The 25760-nt window shown below is 54.0% G+C and overlaps 2 protein-coding genes across 2 annotated transcripts in view; one reads left to right on the plus strand and one right to left on the minus strand.

Moving 5' to 3' along the window:
• The window catches only part of LOC139604076 (uncharacterized), a 1261625-nt gene that overhangs the window by 243956 nt on the left and 991909 nt on the right, over positions 1–25760 (minus strand). The window contains 1 exon segment of the mRNA XM_071455063.1: positions 1730–2222. Within this exon segment, the coding sequence (XP_071311164.1) occupies positions 1730–2222 (493 nt within the window).
• LOC139603990 (olfactory receptor 14A16-like) lies at positions 12922–13854 on the plus strand. The gene has a single exon (XM_071454990.1). It carries the CDS (start codon positions 12922–12924, stop codon positions 13852–13854), a length of 933 nt encoding a protein of 310 aa, XP_071311091.1.

Genomic DNA, 25760 nt, shown 5'->3' on the forward strand with positions numbered 1-25760 from the left:
AATTTCAGACATTGACACTTGGAAGAGAAGGATGGTTGTTTTCCATAGGAAAGAAAGCATGGAACACTGATTCCACAGTGACATTTGGGGATCTATGGGGGCTATTGGGGATCGTTTCTGCACCTCGTGACCCAACAGGAGCTTCTCTGATAAACGTTGCCTGAAGCTCCCACTGTGCCCATGACAGGAACCCCTGTGAGTGTCTGGGACATCCCGGCTCTCTGGCAGCCTGGGGACTCCTGGGATGTCACCGTGGAGCCCCCGTGAGTGCCTGTGACAGATGGGTGCCTTTGCAGCCCAAGGTGCCCTGGGATGTCACCATGGAATGGCTGTGACTGCCTCTGACCACAGGGCTCTTTACCATCCCCAGAAAGCCCTGGGAGGTCTCCATGGAGCCCCCGTCTCTACATGTGACATTCCAGCTCTGGAACAGCCTGGAGATTCTTGGAATGTCCCCATGGAACCCCTCTGAGGGCCTGTGACAAATCTGATCCTTAGCAGGCAACCATAACCAGCCCCCTGTTGCTATGGTCAGTTTCCATGGCAGCCATCACCAGCCCCCTGTTGCTATGCTCAGTCCCTTGGCAGCTCCATGGAGACCCCATGCCAGGGGTGGTTGCCATGAACACCAGCTCAGGCCTGCAGCCAGAGCCCGTTGCCATGGCAACCATTGGCAGCCCCATCCCCAGGCTGATGGGATCCCAGAAGCACAGAATTGGCTGAGCTGGGAGGGACCCATCAGGATCCTCCAGTCCAACTGCTGGCCCTGCACAGGACACCCCAACAATGCCAGCCTGGGCCTGGCAGCGCTGGCCAAACGCTGCTGCAGCTCAGAGAGCCCTGGAGCTGGGACCCTGCCCTGGGGAGCCTGGCCAGGGCCCCAGCAGCCTCTGGCCAAAAACCTTTTCCTGACATCCAACCTGAGCCTGCCCCGACTCAGCTGCAGCCGCTCCCTCCACTCCTGTCCCTGGGCACCAGAGGGAAGAGGTTCCCACAGCCCCAGCCAGGGACCCGCTCCCAAGGCTGCTGCCATGGCCACCAGGGCTGGCACCAGCTGGGATGCTCGCTTTCCACGGGCCAGGCTTCAGGAATGGGATTCCCCAATTTCCTGCTCCCGCTAAAACCGCGCTGCCCTTGCTGCCCTCCCGCCTCCCATGGAAAGCACAAAAGGCAAAGATCCCGGGCTGGGATAAGAACAATTTATTGGGAACAGCAACGGGATATGGAACAAAAAGGAGCAGAAACAATACTGATAACACAAGTGATAAGAAAAAGGGAAAACTACAACACAACTGACTGTCTCTTCCCGGCTACAATTTCCCCCTGCCTGGAAAGGACACCCTTCTTGTCAGGAGGGAGAGAGAGAGAGTTCCTTTCCTGCCAATGGCAATGACCTGAGGTGGGAGCGAATGTAATGTCACAGCCATAGCCAGACCCGCATGTTCTTCCATCCCACATCAGGTCATTGGCAGGGGCAGCAAAAGGGACTGGTGTCTTCCTACCATGGATCACAGGGAAAATGGATCCCCAGGGCTCTTCCCAACATGGGACCCCCAATGGGGAAAGAAGCTGGAGTGGTGCATGAAGCTCTTCCTGCAGCTGGGGCACTCGCAGAACTTCCCTTACTGGCGACTCCATTGGTGTCTGATCAAGTGAAAGCTCATGGACGAGCTCTTCCCATGATGTGGAGAACTCATCGGGCCTCTCCCCAGTATGGATGCGCTGGTGCCTGACGAGGGTGAATTTTTTCTTGAAGTCCTTCCCACAATCAGAGCAGCGGAAGGGCCTCTCATCCGTGTGAATGCGCTCATGCAGGTAGAGATTGGAGCTGGTCTGAAATCTCTTCCCACAGGTGGGGCACGCGTAGGGCCTCTCCCCAGTGTGGATGCGCTGGTGCCTGATGAGGAGGGAGTTGCGCTTGAAGCCCTTCCCACAGTCAGGGCAGAGGAAGGGCCTCTCCTCTGAGTGAATTCGCTGGTGCTTGTAGAGATTGGAGCTGGTCCTAAACCTCTTTTGACACTGGGGACACTCATAGGGCCTCTCCCCAGTGTGGATGCGTTGGTGGATTACGAGGGTGGATCTGTGGCTGAAGCCCTTCCCACACTCCCCACACTCGTAGGGCCATTCCCCGGTGTGGATCATCTGGTGCCGGATCAGGTGGTTACTCTTGCTGAAGCTCTTCCCACACTCCAAGCACTTGTGGGGCTTCTCCCCATTGTGAAGCTGCCCATGGGCCACCAGCTCTGAGCTCTGGCTGAAGCTCTGTCCACCTTCCTGGCTCAGGGTGGGTCTTTCCTCTTCAGAGCACACTGGGCTGGGTTTGGAGCCCATCCTCATGAAGGATTTCTGGGGATTTTCCTCCCCATTGGAATTCTGCACTGTGGAGTCACTCAAAACTGCCACTTCCACAAGGGTCTGCCATGGAGATTTTTCCTCCATGGTCTCCATGCTCAGCTCCTTCTCTGGAGGAGGAAGGACAAGGAGAGGATGGGATTTGCCTCCGTGCCAGAGGGAAGGGGAAGGAGATCCCCCCAGTGCATCCCCAGCAGGATGGGGTTGGCAGCAGGGTTGTCCTGCAGCCGGGGGCTGTGCTGGGCTGGGAGATGGAGCAGGAGAGAGGGGGAAAGGGGCACTGACTTCCTCCTCACCTGCCTGGGTGTCCCATGGCTCCCTCCTGTTTCTCGCAGCCTCCTCCTCCATCCTATCAAGGTTTGGGAATGGGAAATCCTGTTCTGGGAACCAAACAAAGGGTGCGCACATTGTCTTTTTTTCTGGTTAGAAGGCAAACCTGGGGGAGAGTCTAAGTCAGATATACAATTTTATAAGAAATTGAAGATCAAGGCAATGATATAGAAACACTGCCTTAAACTGACAGAGTCAGGATATAACCTGACACCCTGTTGCTGGTCAGGGTGGTGGCTGCAGTCCCATTAAATGGTGGCTGCAGTCCTGTTGGAGGGATGAGCGTGATTCTGTCCAAGCAGTGATCCTGTAGAAGGGTCTGGTCTTCCTCTGAAGGTCCAGGGGTGGTTCTGGAGCTCTTGTCCTCTGGGAATCCAGTAGGCAAGCTGCTCCTGGTGTTGCAAGGCTCAGCTTATATCCAGGTAGGAATGCTTGGATCCTCCCCCTGGGCGGAGCATCCCACAATGGGAGGATGGAATTTGATCAGTCCTGCAGTGACACTCAATGGCTCATTCACACAAGATATCTCCCCTGGAGGGTGTTATCAGGGCTGAGTCATGGAAGAGATCAAGAACAGTGCCCCGCCTGTTTATAGCAGTTGATGAAGATGGGCATTGAAAACATGCATTTGGTTCCATCTTACACTGCAGCCTGAAACAGTGGGAGAATCCCTGCTCAGGGGGTGAACACCACCCCCCTTACCCAAACTGGCTCAGGTGTAAAACCCCCACCCCGGGAAGGCCACACACACAGGGGACAATGTCACACTTGCCCTGCTCCAGGGCAAATGGCATCTCTCTAATATTTTCTTAACCAGATTGCAAAATTATTTTGGCACCGTGAGTTCAGGGCACTGTTCTTTGACCCCTGTTGCCTTTGACAACAGCATGGTTCCTTCCTCTGAGGAGGTTGTGGGTCTCTCTGGAGGAACTCTTGGAAACTTGGATGCAGCTTCGTCTGAGCGACCTATGGGAGAACTGATGAGGAAAATGGCTGTTGTGGGACTGGAGTGTAAAGAAAATACTTTGTTGTCCCTCCTTGAAAAGTTTGTTAAAATCACTGGAGGAAATGGAGCAAATGATACCAGCAGACTGACAAGGTTCATTCACCACATGGTGAGGAACACAAGGCTGCTAAAAGTCCCACAAGAAGCCCAGCTCAAGTAGCTAAATTCCCAAATAACTACTGAATTCCCAGGCTTGGGTTTTTTCCAAATGTGAGAATCATTATTCTCTTCATCCCTGTCACCTTTGTGACAGCTACACAGAGCTTCCACTGCCTTTTAATAATATCTGTATTGGGCCAAATTTGCACTTTTCTTTAATTGTAACCTGCCAGCAGCTGAGCTGGAGCTGTGCAGGAACCAAGGAAACTTGGAATTGCCACAGAATTGCTTCTATTGGCAGCCGGTGCTGCGGCGGCCGTGGGGCAGAGGGGTGGGAAAGGGGGGTCCGGGGTGGCAGTGGAGGAAATGCCGGGCCCGGGGGCTGAGCACAGGGCTGAGCACGCAGAGATGGTTTTGTTCTTGCTGAGCTCGCACTGAGCCAAGGCCTGTCCTGCCCCTCGTTCGGCCACGCTGGGGAGGGGCTGAGGGTGTGGGGGAGCTTGGCAGGGGACACAGCCAGGACAGGAGATCCCAGCTGACCCCAGGGATAGCCCAGACCATAGGACATCATGATCAGTGCATGAAGTGTGGGGAACAAGGAGGAAGGGGGCACATTTGCAGTGAGGGTTTTGTCTCCCCAGGTAACACTTAGGCAGGATTGGGCCCTGTTTCGCCAGTGGGCAGGGCCCGCACCAAAGACACAGACACCAAAATTAACTTAAGGAACAGTGTAATTTAGATAATGCAAATTTGCAAAAAATTACAAAAATATTAGGTAGGCAAAGCAAATAATCATTAGTCAATAATTCCAAAAGAGAAGATGTTGAAATGAGTATCACACAACTGTCCATTTCTGGCTGCAGGCTCTGGAGATTCTATCTCTGCCTTCAATCAGGGTTGCATTCCCTAAAGAATCCTGGTACCAAATCCTGCTTTCCAAGGCTGGAACAGTGTCTCAGGTTTAGCTGGGTGTGTATTCAATTACCCTCTGTTAAAGTTGGGGCAATTATCATCTGTTAATTGAGCAGTTTACTTTATCTCTTCCACATGAATCCTCCCTCCAGGGAGATATCTTCTGTTAATGGGCCATTGAGTGTCACTGATAAAAATTCCATCATCCCATTGTGAGAAGCTCTGCCCAGAGGGAGAAGCCAAGCAATTCCTACCTGGATATAATCTGAGAATGTGAACAACAGAGTCAGCCTTCTCCCACAAGATTCCCAGAAGAGCAGCTTTCAGCTCCACTGGATCCCAGAGGAAGACCAGGCCGATCGACGCCACAACTGGACCTTCAGAGGAAAACTCCACCCTTCCACAGGATCCCTGCTCCAACAGAACCACACCTGTCCCTGCAGGAGCACTGCAGCCACCATTTAACAGGAGTGCTACCAACATTCTGACCCACATGGTGTCAGATCGTATTCTTACTCTGTAAGTAGTTTTTAGTACTACTGCATTTGTATTTTTAATTTTCCTTCTGAAGAATTGTTATTCCTATTCCCATAGACTTTGCTTGACAGCCCCTTGTTTTGAAAATTATAATTCCAAGTGAAGGGATTAACATTTTCCATTTGAAGGGAGTCTCCTGCCTTCCTTAGCAGACACCTGTCTTTTCAAACTGACACAATGCCCTAGGACACCCAGGCAGGTGAGGAGGAAGTCAGTGCCCCTTTCCCCCTCTCTCCTGCTCCATCTCCCAGCCCAGCACAGCCCCTGGCTGCAGGACAACCCTGCTGCCAACCCCGTCCTGCTGGGGATGCACTGGGGGGATCTCCTTCCCCTTCCCTCTGGCACGGAGGCAAATCCCATCCTCTCCTTGTCCTTCCTCCCCCAGGGAAGAAGCTGAGCATGGAGACCCGGGAGGACAAATCCCCAAAGCAGAACATCGTGGAAGAGGCCATTTTGCGTGATTCCAGGGCACAGGAATCCAATGGTGAGGAAAATCCCCAGAGATTCCACAAGAGGAGGGGCTCCAAACCCAGCCCAGGGTGCTCTGAGGAGGAAAGACCCACCCTGAGCCAGGAAGGTGGACAGAGCTTCAGCCAGAGCTCAGAGCTGGTGGCCCATGGGCAGCTTCACAATGGGGAGAAGCCCCACAAGTGCTTGGAGTGTGGGAAGAGCATCAGGCAGAGCAGCACCCTGATCAGCCACCAGATGATCCACACTGGGGAATGGCCCTACGAGTGTGGGGAGTGTGGGAAGGGCTTCAGCTGCAGCTCTGCCCTCATCACCCACCAACGCATCCACACTGGGGAGAGGCCCTACGAGTGTCCTGAGTGTCAGAAGAGGTTTCAGACCAGCTCCAGTCTCCTCCAGCACCAGCAGATTCACACTGATGAGAGGCCCTTCCACTGCCCTGACTGTGGGAGGGGCTTCAAGCGCAACTCCACCCTCATCACCCACCAGCGCATCCACGCTGGGGAGAGGGAGAGGCCCTGCGAGTGTCCCCAGTGTCAGAAGAGGTTTTACACCAGCTCTGATCTCCTCCTGCATGAGTGGATTCACATGGATGAGAGGCCCTTCCGCTGCCCTGACTGTGGGATGGGCTTCAAGCGCAACTCCCACCTCATCAGGCACCAGCGGATCCACACCAGGGAGAAGCCCTACGAGTGTGGGGAATGTGGGATGAGCTTCCGCCAGAACTCTAACCTGATCTCCCACCAGAAGACCCACACCAGGGAACGGCCCTATGAATGTGGGGAATGTGGGAAGAGCTTTAGGCAGAAGTCTCTCTTGATCTGCCACCAGAGGATCCACACTGGGGAAAGGCCATACAACTGCGGGGAATGTGGAATGACCTTTAGTAGGAAGACCCAAATGATCATCCACCAAATGATCCACACAGGGGAGCGGCCCTACAAGTGCCCCGAGTGTGGGAAGAGGTTTCACACCAGCTCTCAGCTCCTCCAGCACCAGCGAATTCACACGGATGAGAGGCCCTTCCTCTGCCCTGACTGCGGGAAGGGCTTCAAGCACAACTCCACCCTCGTCACCCACCGGCGCATCCACACTGGGGAGAGGCCCTATGAGTGTCCCCAGTGTGGGAAGAGCTTCACCAGCAGCTCTCACTTGACTAGACACCAATGGAGGCACCGGTAAGGGAAGCCCTGCACATGCCCCGGCTGCAGGAAGAGCTTCATGCACTGCTCCAGCTTAATCCCCCATTGGAGACACCACGTTGGTCAGAGGCCTGGTGATCCATGTTCCCTATAATCCATGCTGGGAAGACACCTGTACCTTTTGTTGCCCCGCCAATGACTTTATGTGGGATTGGAAAACATGAGGGTCTGGCCATGGCCCTGTCATTACATTCACTCCCACCTCAGGTCATTGCCAGGGGCAGGAAAGGGACTCTCTCTCTCTCCCTGAGGAAAAGGGTGTCCTTTCCAGACAGGAGGAAATATATTGCCAGGAAGAACTAGTTGTTGATGTTGTAGTTTTCTCTGTAAATAGTTTTACTTATCCCTTCTGTTATCAATATTGTTTCTGTTCCTTTTGCTCCTTATCTGGTTGCTGTTCCCAATAAATTGTTCTTATCCCAGCCCGGGATCTTTGCCTTTTGTGCTTTCCATGGGAGGCGGGAGGGCAGCGAGGGCAGCACGGTTTTAGCGGGAGCAGGAAATTGGGGAATCCCATTGCTGAAGCCCGGCCCGTGGAAACCGAGCATCCCAGCTGGTGGCAGCCCTGGTGGCCATGGCAACCACCCCTGGCATGGGGTCTCCATGGAGCTGCCAAGGGACTGAGCATAGCAACAGGGGGCTGGTGATGGTTGCTATGGAAACTGCCCATAGCAACAGTGGACTGGTGATGGTTGCCTACTAAGGATCAGATTTGTCACAGGCCCTCAGAAGGGTTCCATGGGGAGATTCCAAGAATCTCCAGGCTGTTCCAGAGCTGGAATGTCACAGGCAGAGACAGGGGCTCCATGGAGACCTCCCAGGGCTTTCTGGGGATGGTAAAGAGCCCTGTGGTCAGAGGCAGTCACAGCCATTCCATGGTGACATCCCAGGAGTCCCCAGGCTGCCAAAGAGCTGGGATGTCCCAGACACTCACATGGGTTCCTGTCATGAGCACAGTGGGAGCTTCAGGCAACATTTATTAGAAAAGCTCCTGTTGGGTCAAGAGTTGCAGAAACGATCCCCAATGCTCCCCATAGATCCCCAAATGTCACTGTGGAATCAGTGTTCCATGCTTTCTTTCCTATGGAAAACAACCATCCTTCTCTTCCAGGTGTCCATGTCTGAAATTGGGATTCCACCTCCAAAATTCTGGATATCCAAGGGTTACTCCCAGGCACAATCTTCCAGTACCATCAAGCCTGGCTGGCCTTGACCTCTGGTGACTGCCCCTGCAACACTGGGGCTGGGTTCTTTCCTTCCCATGGAGAACACTGGGACACTGTGGAGACCTCATGGAACCAAGGGTATCATTGTGGCACCACTGGAGCCCATGGAACCAAGGGGCTGTGGTGACACAGTGGGGCTTTATGGAACCCAGAGACCATTATGGCTCTGTGGGGCCTGATGGAACCATGGAGACCATTGGGACCCTTCAGGGCCTGGTGTCACCAAGGGGGCATTATGACACCTCAGGGCCTCAGGGAAGCAAGGGACCATTGGGACACTGTGGGGCCCCATGGAACCGAGGGAACATGGAACAGGCCTGGCTGGCTTGGCCTCCCAGGGGCCACCTGACAGCTCTGGCTGATGTTGCAATGTCAAGGAATGCCTCTCATCAGCTCCTGGAACACTGGGGCTCCGTGCTTTCCTTGCTATAGAAAAGAACCATCCCTTTTTTTAAATGTCCATTGCCAAAATTGGTATTCTCTCAAAAAATTTTCCTATATGCAAGGGTTTCTCTCAGAAAAAAACCTGCCACTTCTGGCTGGCCTTGTCCTCTGGTGGTCACTCTCTTCTTCCTGGCAAACACTGGGGCTCTGTTCCTTCCTTCCTATGGAAAAGAACCAACCTTCATATCCATGGTCCATGGCCAAAATTAGAATTTGACTTCCCAAATTCCATATATCCAAAGATTGCTCCCAGAAAAAAGTAGTAAGGACAGACAGGTCAGGCTGGCCCTGTCTTCTGGTGATTTTCTTAGACACTGAGTTGAATGCTTTCAGTTGAAAAAACCTTGGAAAGGGGCCAGAGATCTCCCAAGAAGGGTTTTTGAGGACTTGGGCACATGACCGATACATATGGACAAAGGAGCTCTTGGCTCTGTGCTGTTGTGGTGATTTTGCATCATGGAAGTGATGTCCTAAGAGAAGCTTCTAGCAATTTCATCTGTGTCTGACAAAAAACCAATCAGTAATCAGCTTTGAGAACTGACAATCTGTTAAACCACTAAGGAAACTGTACACGCCTCTGTGAAGACACATGTTAAAGATGGGAAAGCCTGGGAGGGTCTCTTTCCCTTCTGGCTGGCACAGAGGTAACAAGGCTGACCCGGCCCTGTCTCAGCCAGGCCGGGCCGGGCAGCTCCTGCCGTGGGGCCGGGCCCCTTCCCAGGGACCCCGCCAGGCCCCATCGGCTGCCGGGCAGGGCAGGGGAGGCTGCGGGGCCGAGGCCGGGCCGGGCCATGGCTGCAGTTGGGAACATCTGGGCCCTGCTGAGCCCTGCCCCGCCGCCAGCCCGGGCCCAGCCAGGATCCGCCGGGCCCCAGGAGCAGCCCCGGGCCGGGCCGGCTCGGCCAAGATTCTGCCACCCTTGGGCTTCAGCCGCAAGCCCCGGGCAGGGGCAGGAGAAGCCATCGGCCCCCGGCCGTGCTGCTGCTGTGCTCTGGCCTGGCTGCTGAGATCCTGGCCCTGCCCCAGCGCGGCCCATCCTGACACAGCCCCAGCGCAGCCGCTGCAGAAACCTCCATTGTAAAACAGCTCCGGCCGCAAGCACCGAGCCCGGCCGGGGGCACGGAACCATCTGCAGGCCCCGGGTGAGATATGAACTCTTTCAGTGCTTCCATCCTCCCTCCAGTGAGAGAAAAGGACAAAGTGCAGGCACACAGAGGGGCAACATGAAGACACCAAGATCAGTGAAGGGGAAGTTGAGGTTAGGGATGAGGAGATGCCTTGATAGTGGGGCTGAAATCCTCTTGTAAAGCTATGGGGAAGGATGGAATTGATACATCAGACTGTCTTTTTCCTGATAACTCATTGAAAAGTATGGGGAGATGACTTTTTCAGCAAAGGCCTCCATGCTAAATTAAGCAAATGTTGAAGTAGCTGTGATCCCATGAGAAGTTTGTACAGAGAAAAAGAGAAGAGTGATGAGACCCTGTGCCCTCAGGGAGAGAAGAAGATCTTTGTTCTCAGAGAGGAAGATGGTTTTAGAAATTGATGAAGAGAATCTTTGCTCTTGAACAGCTCATCTTTAAACTGATACCCCATAAGTTGACATGGCCCATAAAACATCTGTGGGAAAAGCTATGAAAAAATGGGAGGGACTTCACACTTGCAGATTTTCTGGGCAGCTGCTATTTGTGGGAATTGAGAGCCACGAGTGAACTTTTTTCTTATGGAGAAGTCTCCTTAGCATGAAAGAGAGACTCCTCTCCCTAAATGAACTGAAGAAAGACTGTTCTAGATGGTATAAACTGACTGAAACTTTCAGGTTTTGTCTCCTTGCATTGTCAGTAAGAAAGAAAAGGCTGTAGGGAAAGGAGAAGTGTTCAGATCCTTTTTATTCTTTTTTCTATTTACTGGTAATAAACTTTTCCATATACTCTTTTAAAATTTTGAGACTACTTTGCCTTTCTCCTAATCCTATCTCACAGCAGGAAATGAGTAAATATATTCCAGTGAGTGCAATGGTAATTAGCCAACACTGATACCACTGCACTAATAGATGCATTGGCTGAGAAATCTCAAATTAGCAAACCAAAAATTACTCCAGATACATTCCTGATAAACTGCATAAGAGCAGAGGGAAATCAAGGCAGAGCCATGGTTTGTCAGGACTTGCTGCATCCTGATGAGCCCTGTGGTGCATTTGGAGCTGAGCCCTGGAACATCAGGGCCTGAGAGGAGATTGCACAAACCTTTCCAGGAGTCAAAGCCAGAAGAAAACCCCAAAGTGTCTCAAAGCAGGAATGGGTCTCAGTGAGGTCCATCCCCAACACAGGCTCCTCATGGACTCCTTGGAGGTGACAATTGGAGGCCAGGATTGACCAAAAACCTCTCAGAGTCTCAGTATGGAAAGGAAATTCCAAACTACCTTAAAAAATTTGAGCTCAAAGCATTACTGAGCCCCACTGAGTGTCAGTACAAAGCTCTCAAGGGACTCATTAAAGCAGATAATTGGAGCCATGATTGCACAAACCTCTCACAGAGTCTGTATCAAAAGGGAAACACCAAGTACCTTAAAATAACTGAAGTACCCTGAAGCATTAATGAGCCCCACTGAGTGTTGTTACTGACAAAGCCTCTCCAGGGACTAATTACAGCAGATAATTGGAGGCCATGATTGCACAAACCTCTCAGAGACTGCAAGGCAAAAGCCAAAGCCAAAGTCCTTTGAAAAACCTGCAGTCCCTGCAGGGAGCATGAAGGAGCCCCCAGGGCCATTGCTGAGCAAGGCTCCCCAGGGACTCCTTGCAGCAGATCCTTGAGGCCACTGGGATGTGGGCTAGGGGGGGATGCTGAGGGCAGCACAAGGGGCTGACAGTGCCCAGCCTGGCTGGGGCTGTGCCAGGAGGCCCCAGGGCCTCAGGACAAGGTGTCTCCTCCCAGCCCTTGCTGGCACAGACCCTGCTGTGCCCCAGGGCACCAAGACTTGGCTTCTCTTTGTCCCCACCTGTCATCACTGCCTGCAGTTCTCTGCTCTGCCTGGGGCCTGGGGACACTTGCTCAGTCGTGTCCCTCTCTGGGACCCATTAAAAGTCCAAGAAACTTTGGAGTTGGATTCTGCCTTGGAGTTCTGGAGAGGTTTCCTCAGCTCCCTCTCAGGGACTGATGTTCAGGGCCTGAGCACAAAGGCCCAGAGGCTGATTAAAGTCCTTGTGCTGTGTCTGTGCTGCTGAGCTGGGCTGGGCTCCTGGCACAGAGGCAGCTCCTGGTCACCAAGAAGAGCTTCAAAAGCACATTTCTCTGGATGAGCAGCTCTTGTGCCAGCCCAGCAGGGCTGGGGCACTGCCTGCAGCCAGCCCGGGCACAGCCCAGAGGCACAGAGAGCTTCAATCAGTCAGGGCTGGGAAGGGGCTGAGAAGTGCCTGGGGCACAATCACTGCCAGCCCTTGGCACAGGAACCTCTGGCTGCAGGACAGTGCAGCTGCATCTCCTGGAGCCATCTCCTCAAGCTGGAACATGCCAATGCCTGCAGAGCCTGTGAGTACATTCTCTGCTTGTCTCTTGTGCAGAGCAGCCAGGGGTGCCCAGGGCTGTCCTGCAGAGCAGGGTCCTGCAGCCCAGGGCGCTGTGCTGGGGCAGGGACTCTGCTGCCTGCCAGGGACAGCTCTCAGCCAGCCCTGGCAGCTGCTCCCAGCCCTGGGGGACAAGATCTGGGTGGGAGGAGACAGCTGGTGAGGCTTGGGAGTGTTCTCCTTGTGTGGGGAGGATGCTGCATTGTTCAGGACTGCTCCCAGCATGGCATTAAACTCCAGAACATTTCCAGGTAGATTATACAGGGAGCACAGCAAGGGAGGACCTGAATAAAAGGGAAGCTCCTGATTTATTAATCTACTTCTCTAGGTTGCAAGGATGGGAAATTGCACACAGGTATTCATCCCTCAGTTCAGGTAGAGAATTTTTTTTTCTGAGATCTTAGAAAACCAGGCAGTGACCAAAATCAGCCCTTAGGGGCAGCATCAGTGTCACTTTTCCAACAGCTCCTTAAGGTTTTTACCATGTTTCCATCAGAGCCTGCAGAGCCAGAGCTGCCCCTGGGCAGTGCCTGAGCTGGGAGGGCTCTGCAGGGCAGAGCTGAGCCCCCAGGGCTGGGCTGGGCTCTGGCAGCACTGGCAGGGCCCAGCCCTGGGCACAGGGAAGCAGCTGCTGGCAGGGACAGCTCCAGGCAGCAGAGCCCTGGGCAGGCAGTGGGGGGAAAGTGCCCCCAGGCTGTGCTGGGATATTTCAAGTCCTCTCCAAACCCAACTATTCCATGATTACTTTCTTTACAGATCCCCATGCCAAGGCACCAAAAATGTCCAACAGCAGCTCCATCAGGCACTTCCTGCTGCTGGCATTGGCAGACACGCGGCAGCTGCAGCTCCTGCACTTCTGCCTCTTGCTGGGCATCTCCCTGGCTGCCCTCCTGGCCAACGGCCTCATCATCAGCGCCGTAGCCTGCAGCCACCACCTGCACACGCCCATGTTCTTCTTCCTGCTCAACCTGGCCCTCGCTGACCTGGGCTCCATCTGCACCACTGTCCCCAAAGCCATGCACAATTCCCTCTGGGACACCAGCAACATCTCCTACACTGGATGTGCTGCTCAGCTCTTTTTCTTTCTCTTCTTCATTGGAGCAGAATTTTATCTCCTGACCATCATGTGCTACGACCGCTACGTGTCCATCTGCAAACCCCTGCACTACGAGACCCTCCTGGGCAGCAGAGCTTGTGCCCACATGGCAGCAGCTGCCTGGGCCAGTGCCTTTCTCATTGCTCTACTGCTCACAGCCAATACATTTTCCCTGCCCCTGTGCCATGGCAATGCCCTGGGCCAGTTCTTCTGTGAAATCCCACACATCCTCAAGCTCTCCTGCTCGCACTCAAACCTCAGGAGACATGGCCTTCTTGCTGTTAGTGTGTGTTTAGCATTTGGTTGTTTTGTGTTCATTGTTTTCTCCTATGTGCAGATCTTCAGGGTTGTGCTGAGGATCCCCTCTGAGCAGGGACGGCACAAAGCCTTTTCCACCTGCCTCCCTCACCTGGCCGTGGTCTCCCTGTTCATCAGCAGTGGCACATTTGCTCACCTGAAGCCCCCTTCCCTGTCCTCCCCATCCCTGGATCTGGCCCTTTCAGTTCTGTACTCGGTGGTGCCTCCAGCCCTGAACCCTCTCATCTACAGTCTGAGGAACCAGGAGCTCAAGGCTGCAGTGTGGAGACTGATGACTGGATGCTTTCAGAAACATTAAACTGCTGGCCAATTTCTGCAAATCACTTGTAATAAAAGTTATCTTTGAGCCTTCTTGTTCATTTAATTTTGGAGGTTCTTTTCCTTTGTTCTTGTATTTTTATATTGTCAACAAATAAATATCAATCTCTGTGCCATTTCTCATTTTGTTTCTCTCCACCTTCCCTGTGACCACAGACTGTGTCAGTGAGGGGTTGTGCTCTCAGTGGCTTTAGAGAAACTAATTCATCTCCCAGCAGAGTTTTCTGCAGAGATGCCCTTGTGTTGCCTTCTCTGGAGCTGCAGCAGCAATGTCTGTGTGCAGAGCTGGGGCAGATCAGTGCTGGCCCAGCAGCTGTGCCCAGCAGCAGCAGCAGCAGCAGCACTTGGTGTTGCCAGTGCTGCTGCCGTGGCCCTGCCCCGCTGCCCTGGTGGCCCTGGTGTTGCTGCAGGGCCTGAGTGCTCTCGGGGCCGGGCACAGCCCTGGGGGTGGCAGTGCCGGGGCTGCAGCAGGGACAGGCCATGGGCACTGCTGGGGCAGCGCTGACGCCTCAGGCCAGGCCCTGGGGGCTCCAGGCTCCTTGCCCAGGCTCTCTGCAGAACACGGCCAGGCCAATGCTCAGCACAGAAACCCCCGTCAGCAGCCCCAGGCTGGCCGTGGGCAGGCTGGGGGCAAACAGCATGGCTGGGCCTCTGCAAGGGCCCTGGGCCAGACGGGAAGGAGCAGCAGAGCAGGGGCTGATCCATGCCCAGTGCGCTGCACAGCCCAGGGCAGCGTCCCAGAGCGTCCTCATGCAGCTGCCAACAACATCCCCCCTCTGCAGCCCTGGCCTCTCCCCCAGCTCACACAGGTGCCCCATCCTTGCAGGCACAGACACGGCAGCACTGCCTCAGCAGCCCCTGTTTGCATTGCACACAGCAGGGCCAGCACCCCCATGCTGTTGCTGTGGGGACATGAACCTGAGGGAGCACAAATGCCATCAGCCCCTGGGGCCAGCAAGGCCTGCGGGACACCAGGGAAATCACTCAGCTTTGTCCTGGCCTCTGCACTCAGCCAGAAAGTTTGTTCCCATCAGCTGGGAGTTTCCTGTGCCACTGCAGACGCTGTTGCTCAGAGACAGGGCTGCCTGGCAGCCACCCCCAAACTGCCCTGAGCATTTCCTTGGCTTCACCTTTGCTTTCTTTACTCTTCCTGGTACATATTACTCCCTAATGCCCAGCCCAAGGGGTCTAGAACTGGACACAGCATTTGAGGTGCTGCCCAACCAGTGCTGAGCACAGGGGAAGAATCCCTGCCCTGCTCCTGCTGGCCACACCATTCCTGATCTAGGCCAGGAGCCTTTGGCCTTCTTGGCCACCTGGGCACTCTGCTGCCTCATGTCCAGCCTGCTGTCCATCTGTCCCTGCAGGTCCCTTTCTGCCTGGCTGCTCTCCAGCCACTCTGTCCCCAGCCTGTAGTGCTGCAGGGGTTGTTGTGGAAAAAGTGCAGGACCCAGCACTGGGACTTGTTAAACCTCACCTTGTTGGATTTGGGCCCTGGATCCAGCCTGTCCATGGCCCTGTGCAGAGCCCCCCTACCCTCCAGCAGATCCACACTCCCAGCCGACTTGATGTCACCATGGTTCCATGAGGCCCCAGAGTGTCCCAGTGGTCTCCATGATTCCATGAGGCCTCCCTGTGTCACAATGTCCCTTTGGTTCCATGGGATCCCTTGGTGTCACAAAGTCCCTTGGATCCTTGGGCCCTGCAGTGTCACAATGGATCCTTGGTTCCATGAGGTCTTGCAGTGCAGCAATGCTCTCCTTGGTTCCACAGTGTCACAATGGCCTCTTGGTCCCAAGGGCCACCACGGTGTCAAACATGTTTCCTTCATTCCAGGAATCCCTGAGGAGCAGCCCTGGCCCCTTGGTTCCATGGGGCCCTGCAGTGTCACAATGGCCCCATCGTGACACCAGGTCCTGCTCTGTCACAATGCTCTGCATGGTTCCACAAGGCCCTGCAGGGTCACAGTGGCCTCTGTGGTGCCACCAGGACCCAGACTGTCACCATGGACTCCTTGCTTCTATTCAGCCCCACAGTGTCACCATGGCCCCTTGGCTCTGTGCTGCCATGTCATACACAGTGTGACCGTGGTCCTCTTACTGCCACCAGGCCCTGCAGTTTCACAACCATCAGAGAATCAACCAGGCTGCAAAAGACCTTGAAGAGCATCAAGTCCAACCTGGGACACCACACCACCTTGTCACCCAGACCATGGCACTCAGTGCCACATCCAGTCTTTCATTAAACACCTCCAAGGACGGTGACTCACCCACCTCCCTGGGCAGCCCATTCCAATGCCCAATCACCCTTTGTGTGAAGAATATTTCCTAATGTCCAGCCTAAACTTCCCCTGGTGCAGCTGAAGGCTGTGTCCTCTTGTCCTGTCGCTGTTCCCTCGGAAAAAAGCCCGACCCCCACCTGGCTGCACCCTCCTGTCAGGGAGTTGTAGAGAGTGATGAGCCTCCTCTTCTCCCTGAGCCTCCCCTTCTCCGGGATAAACAACCCCAGCTCCCTCAGCCACTCCTCAGAGGACTTGTGCTCCAGACCCCTCCCCAGCCTCGTTGCCTATCTCTGGACACGCTCCAGCCCCTCCGTGTCCTTCCTAAATTGGGGGCCCAGGACTGGACACAGCACTTGAGGTGCTGCCCAACCAGTGCTGAGCACAGGGGAAGAATCACTGCCCTACTCCTGCTGGCCACACCATTCCTGATCCATAGGAGTGCCAGGGGTTGGACAGGGGAAATGGTGGGGAAGGAGTGGGGACAAAGTGTTATTGATAGTCAGCCATGAAGGGTCTTGATTTTTATATCTCTCCACATAGCATTAGGAGGTGCTGGGGGTCAATATCAATTGGACATTGATTATACCAAACTATAAACAGGAAAAGAATACTGGATAAAATAGTTCTCTTCCTTTTTTTTTTTCAATACAGCAGATTCACATTTAAAACACTTCTGAAATTCGTCTAATTAACCACAGAAGAATTGAAAACTTTTATTATTCCTCGGGGCTGTTCTTGTTCAGGTGTTTTAAACAAATGTTTATGAGCTTTCCTCACTGAATTCCTGAACTGAAGAGCTCCAGAAAGAAGAGGCCTCTGGAGAAAAAAAATTCATCAGCAAACCCCAAGTGGCTGCAGATCCATCCCCATGAGAGCAGCAATGAACAGAAAAGGGCACAGCTTTGTGGCTGCCCCAGCTTTGGCATGGGCCCTGGGCCTGGAGCAGGAGCAGCTCTTGAGGGCCCCAAGGCCGGGGCTCTGGTGCTGCCCTGGGCAGATGGGATGGCAGCAGGGGCTGCAGAGCTCTCAGCACCTCAGGCCAAGGGGAGCAGGGCAGCCAGGGAGCCTCCTTTGGCCTTGGCCAAGCACCTTCCCCCATGGCTGGGGCTGAGTCCTGTGGCAGCTGCAGCTGCTGCTGTGGCCTCCGCAGGGGCTGAGGCCGTGGGGCCAGTGGCCAGAGCAGCCTGGGCTGAGCAGAGCTGTGGGGCCAGAGCCGGCTGGGCTGGGCTGGGCTCAGAGAGGCCCTTGGTGCTGCCCAGAGCTCAGGGCAGCTGGCAGAGCTTGCAGGGAGCTGGGCTGGGCTCCGAGAGCCTGGCCCAGAAACCATCAGTGTCCATCTCAGCCTGGCTGAGCGTGCAGGGGCAGGACTCAGGCCAGGCCTTGTGGGGCAGGGCCAGCGCCTGTGCAAGGCATTGCAAACAGGCAAGTGGCCCAGAGAGGAGGCTGCTCTGTGCCCTTGGTGGCATGGACAGAGCAGGGAGGGGCCCAGGACATTTGTCAGCGCCAGCCTCTGTGCCCATGCGTTGGCAGCCCTGGCTGCTGAGCCCAGCTTTGGCCTGGGCTGAGTTTGGCTGTGGCCCAGCTCCATCCTCCTGCGGGGCTCAGGGCCTGTTCCCGGCCATGGCCAGCCCTGGCTGCCTCTCTGCTGGCCCAGAGGCCGGCAGAGCCCGGGGCAGGGCTGTCTGTGCAGCCCCACAGGTGCCAGGGGCTCTGCAGGAGCTGGCAGAGGCTGCCCAGCAGGGAGGCCATGGGGCACAGAGCCCCAAGGCTGCCGTGGGCACCACGGCACAGGGGCCGTTCCCAGCCGCAATGCTCCTGGCCTGGGCTGGGCCTGCACAGGGGCTGGGCCACCATGGCCGGGCCAGCACAGGGCCACAAAGGGGCCACGCAGCCGCTGCCGGGGCTGACAGCAAGGCCAGGCACACACAAGCAATTGCTGAGCATGGCCTGCGCTGGCCAGGCCTGACTGTGCCAAAGGCAGAGCTCAGCTGCCCTTGGGGGCTGCAGCAACACTCCTGAGCCCAAAGAGCCTCCATGGCTGGGCTGGAGACCAAGGCTGCAGCAGGGAAATGCAGGGCTGCTGCGGGATGGGGAGGCCATTGAATTCCAGCACACACCTCAGCTCTCTGATGATCCCAGCACCATGCTGGGCCCTGTTTCAGACTGGAGCAGAGCAGATGTTGATGGGACAGGAGCCCTGCGGGCCTGGCAGGGACCTGCAGCTTTCAAGGTGCTCTGCTCTCCCTCAGGTGCTCTCAGAGGGATCCAATCCCAGCTGGGCACCTCAGGGCACAAGTGGCACTGCCTGTCCATGGGCACACAACTGATATCTGCCTGGAAAGGGGCACAGGTTTTAATACCTGTTAGTTTCATAATTATACAAGCAAATCTTTTTTATGTGGGTCACTTGAGTACCTTTGTGATATGGCAATATTTTCCCACCAGGAATACGAATTTCCTGGATCTACTGGATTCTTCTATTGATGGCAGGACAAGAAAAACTGATCTTCTCCTCTACCTTTGCTATCAACATTTAGTCTAATATTTCATGACCCTCTTCCTTCATGTGTTTTCAGCTGTCCTGTTTAAATGGCTGTGTCTAAGGACATCTCTTCATTTAGAGCCGCTGGATCTTTGTCTTTTCCTTTACTCCCAGACTTCCTCCTGCAGCTTTTCTCAGGTCATTCCAGTGCATCTCCCTTGACTGGCTTCATGCTTTGTGCTTCAGGGAGTTGCCCAATCTTTCAGAATTTAAAATAACATCTTGGTCAGCATCTTAGTTGTATTTTTATCTTTTATATCACCTCTTCATATGTCTCTGTCAAAAATCTTTCCTGTATGGCAATCCCTTGAGGGTGGTGAACATGTCAGATGTTGCTGTAAGATCACAAGGAGCTAAAGGAAGGGTTTTGAGGTTTCTTAAATGTTATCACGTTCACATTTTTTATGCTGGCCATGAAGAGAAACCTTTCTGCGCCTCTGAGTCTCACCAGTTCCTGCTCCATCAAAGGACACATACCTGATAAGTTGTGGTTCCCACTCCAGTGGCTGCACTTGGACCTCCCTCCATAGCCAGAAAGTCCCTGGAAATGCAGGGATGAAGGAAACAGGACAGGCTGTGGGGATCAGGTGCAGGGCAGAGCCAGGGAGATGGATGACTTTGGCATTTGATGGAGCTGTGCCTTCCCTTGGCTTTGTTGGCTGACAAGAAATGAACATCCCTCTGTGTCTCGGGCAGCTCCTTCTCCAAGGAAAGCAGGTGGGAGCTGGAGCCAAGGAGCTGAAAGCTGCAGGTGCAGCCTGGGCTGGAGGGAGCTCAGATTTGCACAAGGCTGCTCTGAGTGCCAGGGCTTGGATGGGGGAAATGGTGGGGTGCGGGTAGGGACAGAGTCTGATTGATTGTCAGCCATGAAGGGTCTTGATTTTCATATCTACTCCAACTGCATGAGGATGTACTTGGATTCAGTGTCAGTTGGAGACTACACATATTGAATTATGAACAGGAAAAAACCTAAATAGGACCTACAAAATGTTTTCTCACTGTCTTTGTAAATAGAATATATTCTGTTTGAACACACTCCTGAGATCTGTGTAATTAACCACTGATGATTTGAAAACTGAAATCAAATTATTCCCAGAGGCTTGGCATGTTAAGGTGTTCTGAATGTTAATGAGCCATGGGACACTGAATTCCTGCACTGAAGATCTGAAGGCTGAACAAGCCTCTGGAGCAGTGAAATTCAGCAGCAGCCTCCATGTTGCTGAGGATGTCAGCAGCCCCCAGTGAGGCCATCCCTGCCCAGAGACCGTGGGGGAATGGGCAGACAAGGAGAGCGTCCCTGGGGCTGGGGCAGCACAACTCAGAGGCACCAGCGGCTCCAGCTGGGCAATGGAGTGTGGAATGTGGCTGGGAAAGCCCTGCCTGGGCTGGGCCAAGCAGCACAGACAAACCCTGGCTCCTATCCTGGAAACAACTCTCTCCATGAGACACTTAAAAGGAATTTACAGTTGTTTGTGTCCTCTGAGTTGGATGGGCTGGAGAAATACCAACAAGGGATTGTCAGGAGCTCCAAGCAACAAAACAGACTTTACCGGCAAATTTAGAAAATCAGAGAAACTTTGGCAAAAGGTTTAATACAACATTCAATCAACACAAAACACTTCTCAAAGCATTGACTTGGCCCATTCAACTTCACAAACTCATAGCTTGTTCAATTTTAAGTTAATCAAAATTTGCAAGGGGACAAAAATAGAAGACACGGGAAGAGAGAAAAATGTGATACAGAGAAGCACACACACAGCTACCAACTCCTGGATTCCAGCAATGTTCAGATGGAAATTCCAAGAGGAGGTAGGGTCAAGATGTGTGCTTGCCTTGTGGTCAGCCTTCAATACCCCTTGGTCTCCCTGGGCCCTTCCCCCAGGTGGGGCTTGGGCTCATTTGGTCCCTCAGGATCTGGGCTGGGGCTGCAGAGGTGGCTGTGGAGCATTGCCTGTGCTGTGCCAGGGACTGGCAGCCACTGCTGGGCTGGGATAGAGGCTCTGGGGGGATTGGGGTTCCAGGGCAGGGCAGGGCTGGGATTCCAGGGCAGGGCAAGGCTGGACCTGCCCCCACCTCTCCCCCACACACAAAATATTTCCAGCCAACAATCTCCTCCAGGCTGTCACAACAGGGAATGCTGGCTGGGGAACGCCATTCCTGGCCATGGACACTTGGATGAGAAGGACAGTTCTTTTCCATAGGAAGGAAAGCACAGAGCTCCAGTGTTTGGAAGGCAGGTGAGAGCCTCACAAAGCCAAGGCCATCCAGACTTGTCAGGAATGGCAGATTTTGTCTGGGAGCTGTCTTTGGATATCGCGAATTTGGAGGTGGAAACCCAATCTCGGCCATGGGAACCTGGAGAAGCAGGACAGTTCTTTCCTACAGAGAGGAAAACACAGAGCCTTCCCCAGTGTTTTGGGGACAGATGGGAGCTGACCCTTATGAAACCACTTCCAGCCAGTCTTGTCCTGGCAATATTCCTATGGGAACAATCCTTGGATATAAGGAAATTTGGAGGTGAAACTCCAGTTGTGGCCATGCATGCCTGGAGGAGAAGGACAATTCTTTTCCATATGAAGGAAAGCACAGAGCCTCAGTGTTTCAGTAGCAGATGAGAAGAGACCCTCAACATGCCAAGCTCAGCTGGACCAGTCAGGTGGCCCCTGGGAAGCCAAACCAGCCAGAGCTGTTCTGTGTTCCCTTGCTTTTATGGGACCCAATATTTTCACAATGGCCCCAACAATTTCATGGCACCCCTCAATGTTATCATGGTCCCAACAATTCCACTAGGCCTTGCAGTGTCACAATGGTCTCCGTTGTTCCCCAGGCCCCACAGTGTCACAGGACTCCTCTGTTCCATGAGCCTGCCATGTCACAATGGACCTTTGGACCCTGAGGGTTTGTGGTGATCCAATGGTCTCCTTTGGCTCCACAGTGTCACAATGGACCACTGATGACACAAGGCCCTGAAGTGTCACCCTGGACCTTTGGTTCCATGCAGCCCTGCAGTGTCACAAAGGCCTCTTGGTTTCATGAAGCCCCACAGTATCACAATGGTCCTCTTGGATTTATGGGCACCCTCAGGGTCACAATGGTCTCACTGGTTGCATGAGGCCTCACAGTGTCACAATGCTTTGCTTATTCCATGGATCCTCATAGTGTCACAATGGTCTCCATGATTCCATGAGTCCCTTCAGTGTCACAATGGTCTCCTTGGTTCCATGGTGCCCCACAGTGTCACAATGGCCCCTTGGTTCCATGAGGCTGCCAACTCTTAATGGTGCCTCCATTGTTACATGAGCCCCTGCAATATCAAAATGGAGCTTTGGCTCCACTGAGTCTCACAGTGTCACAATGGTCCCTTGGTTCCATGGCACCTCAAAGCGTCACAATGGTCTCCACAGTTCCATGAGGCCCTGCAGTGTCACAATGGACCCTTGGTTTGATGGGGCCTCTCAGTGACACTACAGTCCCTACATTTTCATGAAGTCACACAGTGTCAGTACAGTCCCCTTGGTTCCATGAGGCCCAGCCATGTCACAGTGCTCTCCATGATTCCATGAGGCCCCACAGTGTCACAGTGGTCCCTCAGTCTCACAGGGCCCCACAGTGTCACAATGGTCCCTTGGTTCCATGGGCCCTGTGCTGCTGCATTCCCCCCTCCCCTTCTCAGGCCGCCCTGCCAGCTGAGAAATGCTCCTTGGGGCTCGGCCTTGGCCAACAGCCCCTGGGCTCAGCTCCTCTGCAGCTCATCACAAACACTGTCTGCTCCAGGCACTGCTGCTGCCCAACCAGCTCCTGCTTTCTGGAGGAGCAGCCCTGGGAACTGCTTTTGTTCCCTCAGTGGCACAACATCCCTGTTCTCACACTGCCAAAGAAAGCTGTTGATGCCAAGTGTGGCCAGGATGACTTAACCTTACTTACATTGCCTGTAGGTAAGGGTAAGTCACAAGGTCTAAGTGAAGTTAAACACTGCTAAGAGTTATTGTTTTCCTAAGTTGTTATGTTTAATATAAGTTATAAGCTGAGTTAAATACAGTTAAGTGTTTCTCCGCTGTTAAATTGCAAATTCATAGGTTACAAGTTAGATTAAATCCTGCTAAAAGCTCTTTTTTGCTAAAATGTGAAACTGAAGGTATCAGTTAAGGTTAAGGTATAAGTTAAATCCTGTTAAGATCGAGCTCTGATAAGCTTTTGGGCCATATTCCTTTAATCCTTGCTGTCACTGTCCTTGTGTCACACACACACAGGGACCGTTCTTGGTTTATTTCTGGTTTGATTGTCTGGATTTTGTTTGGTTGTTGTTGTTGCTTTGTTTCCTTGGTGTGCCTGAAGTGTCCAGTCAGGAGCAGAGTGACTCTTGCCAAGGAACTTTGTGCTGCTGTTGCTTAATATTAAATCTGGTTTTTGCTGCTCCCTTGCTGAGGATTTTTTCAGCGCTCTCAAGGCCTTGTTGGTACCAGGGTGAAGGAGCCCTGGCCCAGGCTCTGGCCCTGGGGGACATGGGGAAGCTGCCGGGGGGTCCCTGTCCCCCTGTGCCACCCCCAGGGCCCCGGCCCCCGTCCCCGTGTCAGGCTCTGGGGTCGATCTCGTGGAACATCCTCTGAGGGAGGCTGCGGTGCCGGGGGCGGGGGGACCCGGGGGGAGAGGGGACCCTGCTGTGCATGAGCAGGGTTGGACTGCTCTGGGGGGAACTGTGAGGGGGGCCGGGGCAGAGTGACCTCCGCAGTGACCTCACACAGCCCCTGGGATGTCACACAGCCCCTGTGATGTCACACAGCCACATGTGATGTCACACAGTCCCTGGGATGTCACACAGCCCCTGTGATGTCACACAACCTAGTGTTATGTCACTGCCCACTCTGGGACATCATACAGCACCCTTCTGATGTCACAGAGCTAATTCAGTGATGTAATCCTGTGGTGTCATACAGCTGCACTGTGATGTCCCAGAAGACTTTCTGATGTCAGAAAGCCACCATGTGATGTCAGAATCTTGTCTGTGATGTCACAGCCTGCTCTATGATGTTGCACATCCACCAGTGATGTCACAACCAACTCTCTGATGTCACAGTTCCATCTTCTATGATGGCAGGATCTGCTCTATGGCCTCACACCCTACTCTATGATTACACAGACAGCTCTGTGATGTCACAACCCCCTCAGTGATGTCACAAAACCCGCTCTGTGATATCATGGTGCCACTCTGTAATGTCACAGCACATACTTTGACTTCACAGCCAGCTCTATGATGTCATACAGCCATGCCATGATGTCACAGCCTGCCCTGTGATGTCACACAGTTCCCTCTATGATGCTGCAGCTGCTCGATGACCTCACACAATGAATTCTGTGATGTCACAGCCCAATCTGTGACCTCACACAGCCCACTCTCTGCTGTCACACAGCCCCTTGCTGACATCACAGATGCTCTGTGCCTCCATGACACAGCCCCAGAGGAGCTGCTGTGACACAGCCCCCTCTGGGACATGTCACAGCCCCTGCCAGTGCTGAGCCCCTGGGAGCTCTGTCTGTGGCCTGCTGGTGTCCCTGAGGGGCCCTGGCAGTGCCCCAGCCCTGCTGGGCTGTGCACAGGAGCTGCTCCTGGCCAGAGCTGTCTCTCTGCAGCGCTGCTGCCCTTGCCAGGAGCTGCCTCTGGGCCAGGAGCCCGGCCCAGCTCAGCAGCACAGACACAGCACAAGGGCTTTAATGACCCTCTGGGGCTTTGGTGCTCTTAGCATCAGACTCAGTCCCTCAGAGTGGGCTCAAAGAACTTCTCAGGGACTCAAAAAGAGAGTGAAACAATGAAGTTTCTCATACTTTAAATAGATCCTTCTGAGGGACAGGACTGAGAAAGTGTCCCCAGGTTCATGGTAGAGCAGAACACTGGTGGCAGTGATGACAGCTGGGGACAAGCAAGGCAAAGGTGTCTCTGGTGCTGAGCAAACCTGCGCCTCTGTCCCTGCAGGCTGTCGCCATCCCCCGGCTGCCCCACCTGGCTGGCCCCTTCCTTTGCTGACAGCTCTGCCTCCTGCCTGCCTCTGCCTGCCCACACAAAGCCTTGGGCTGCTCCAGGCTCCTGCTGGGGGACGTGCTGCACCACAGCCCTGCCCTGGCAGGGAAATTCCTTTCTCCTGGTGTCCACTCTGGGCCTCCCCAGCTGCCCTTGGTGCCATTGTGTCTTCTTCAGGCTCATTCCCACTAGGAAGAAAAGCTCCAGCCTCTCTGAAACCACCCTTCCATCCCTTCCAGGCTATTCCTGTTCTGTCCTCAGGCTCCACACCACTGACCCCAGAGCCTGCAGACTGTCCCTGCTGGTTTTGTGATGAGGCCCCAAACCCCATCTTGGGAGATTTTTGGGTCCTCTCCAAGGTCTGTGAAAATGGAAAAATACTGATCAAAAGTATTTTCTCCCAAATCTTGCAGTGACAGAACAAGGGTCAATATCTCTAAACTGAATGAGGGTGCATTTACATTTGTTAGAAGAGGAAATATTTTACAATTATGAAAGTGGCACGAAAGTGCAACTGTTTTTCCGGAGAAGTGGATGCCCAATCCCAGGAACACTCCAAGATCAGAAGCCTTGTGCAGCCTGACCTAGTGAAACCCTCTCATCCCCAAGGATAGAATTCCTGTAGTGTGGGTTCTCTGATGTGCTGGGTGCCCTCACAACGCTTCTGGCCAGAATGTCTGCTCAGGGCAGCCAGGCTGCTGCAGGGGCACTGACCTCACAGCCATCACCCTGGCAGCCCTGTCCCCTGGGCCTGGCTCTGCCCTTTCCTCTGCCCCTGCCTTGGCTCTGCTGGCATGAAGAGTTTTGTCATTGATATCTTGTCCCCAAGGTGCTGGGGCCAATGGCTTCCCAGTCAGGCTCCTGGGGCAGAAGTGGCTTTTCAGAGGCCAGCCAGGAATGAGCCCTGAGGCAGCAGCTCTGCAGTGGTGGCCACCAGGCCGGGCTGCCAAGGGAGGCTTCTGGCCATGGCCTGCAAGCAGCTGCTGCTGCCAAGGTGCCTTTGGTGCCTCAGGCTCTCCCTGGCACAGCTCCCAGCACGGCACTCTGCCC

This window comes from Agelaius tricolor, unplaced genomic scaffold (assembly GCF_023055355.1).
Source record: "Agelaius tricolor isolate 1412-34295 unplaced genomic scaffold, bAgeTri1.0.p SCAF_43, whole genome shotgun sequence".
Lineage (NCBI taxonomy): Eukaryota > Metazoa > Chordata > Aves > Passeriformes > Icteridae > Agelaius > Agelaius tricolor.

Coding starts and splice junctions, on each gene's coding strand:
- LOC139603990 (XM_071454990.1), top strand. CDS start 12,922: ATGTCCAACAGCAGCTCCATCAGGCACTTCCTGCTGCTGGCATTGGCA.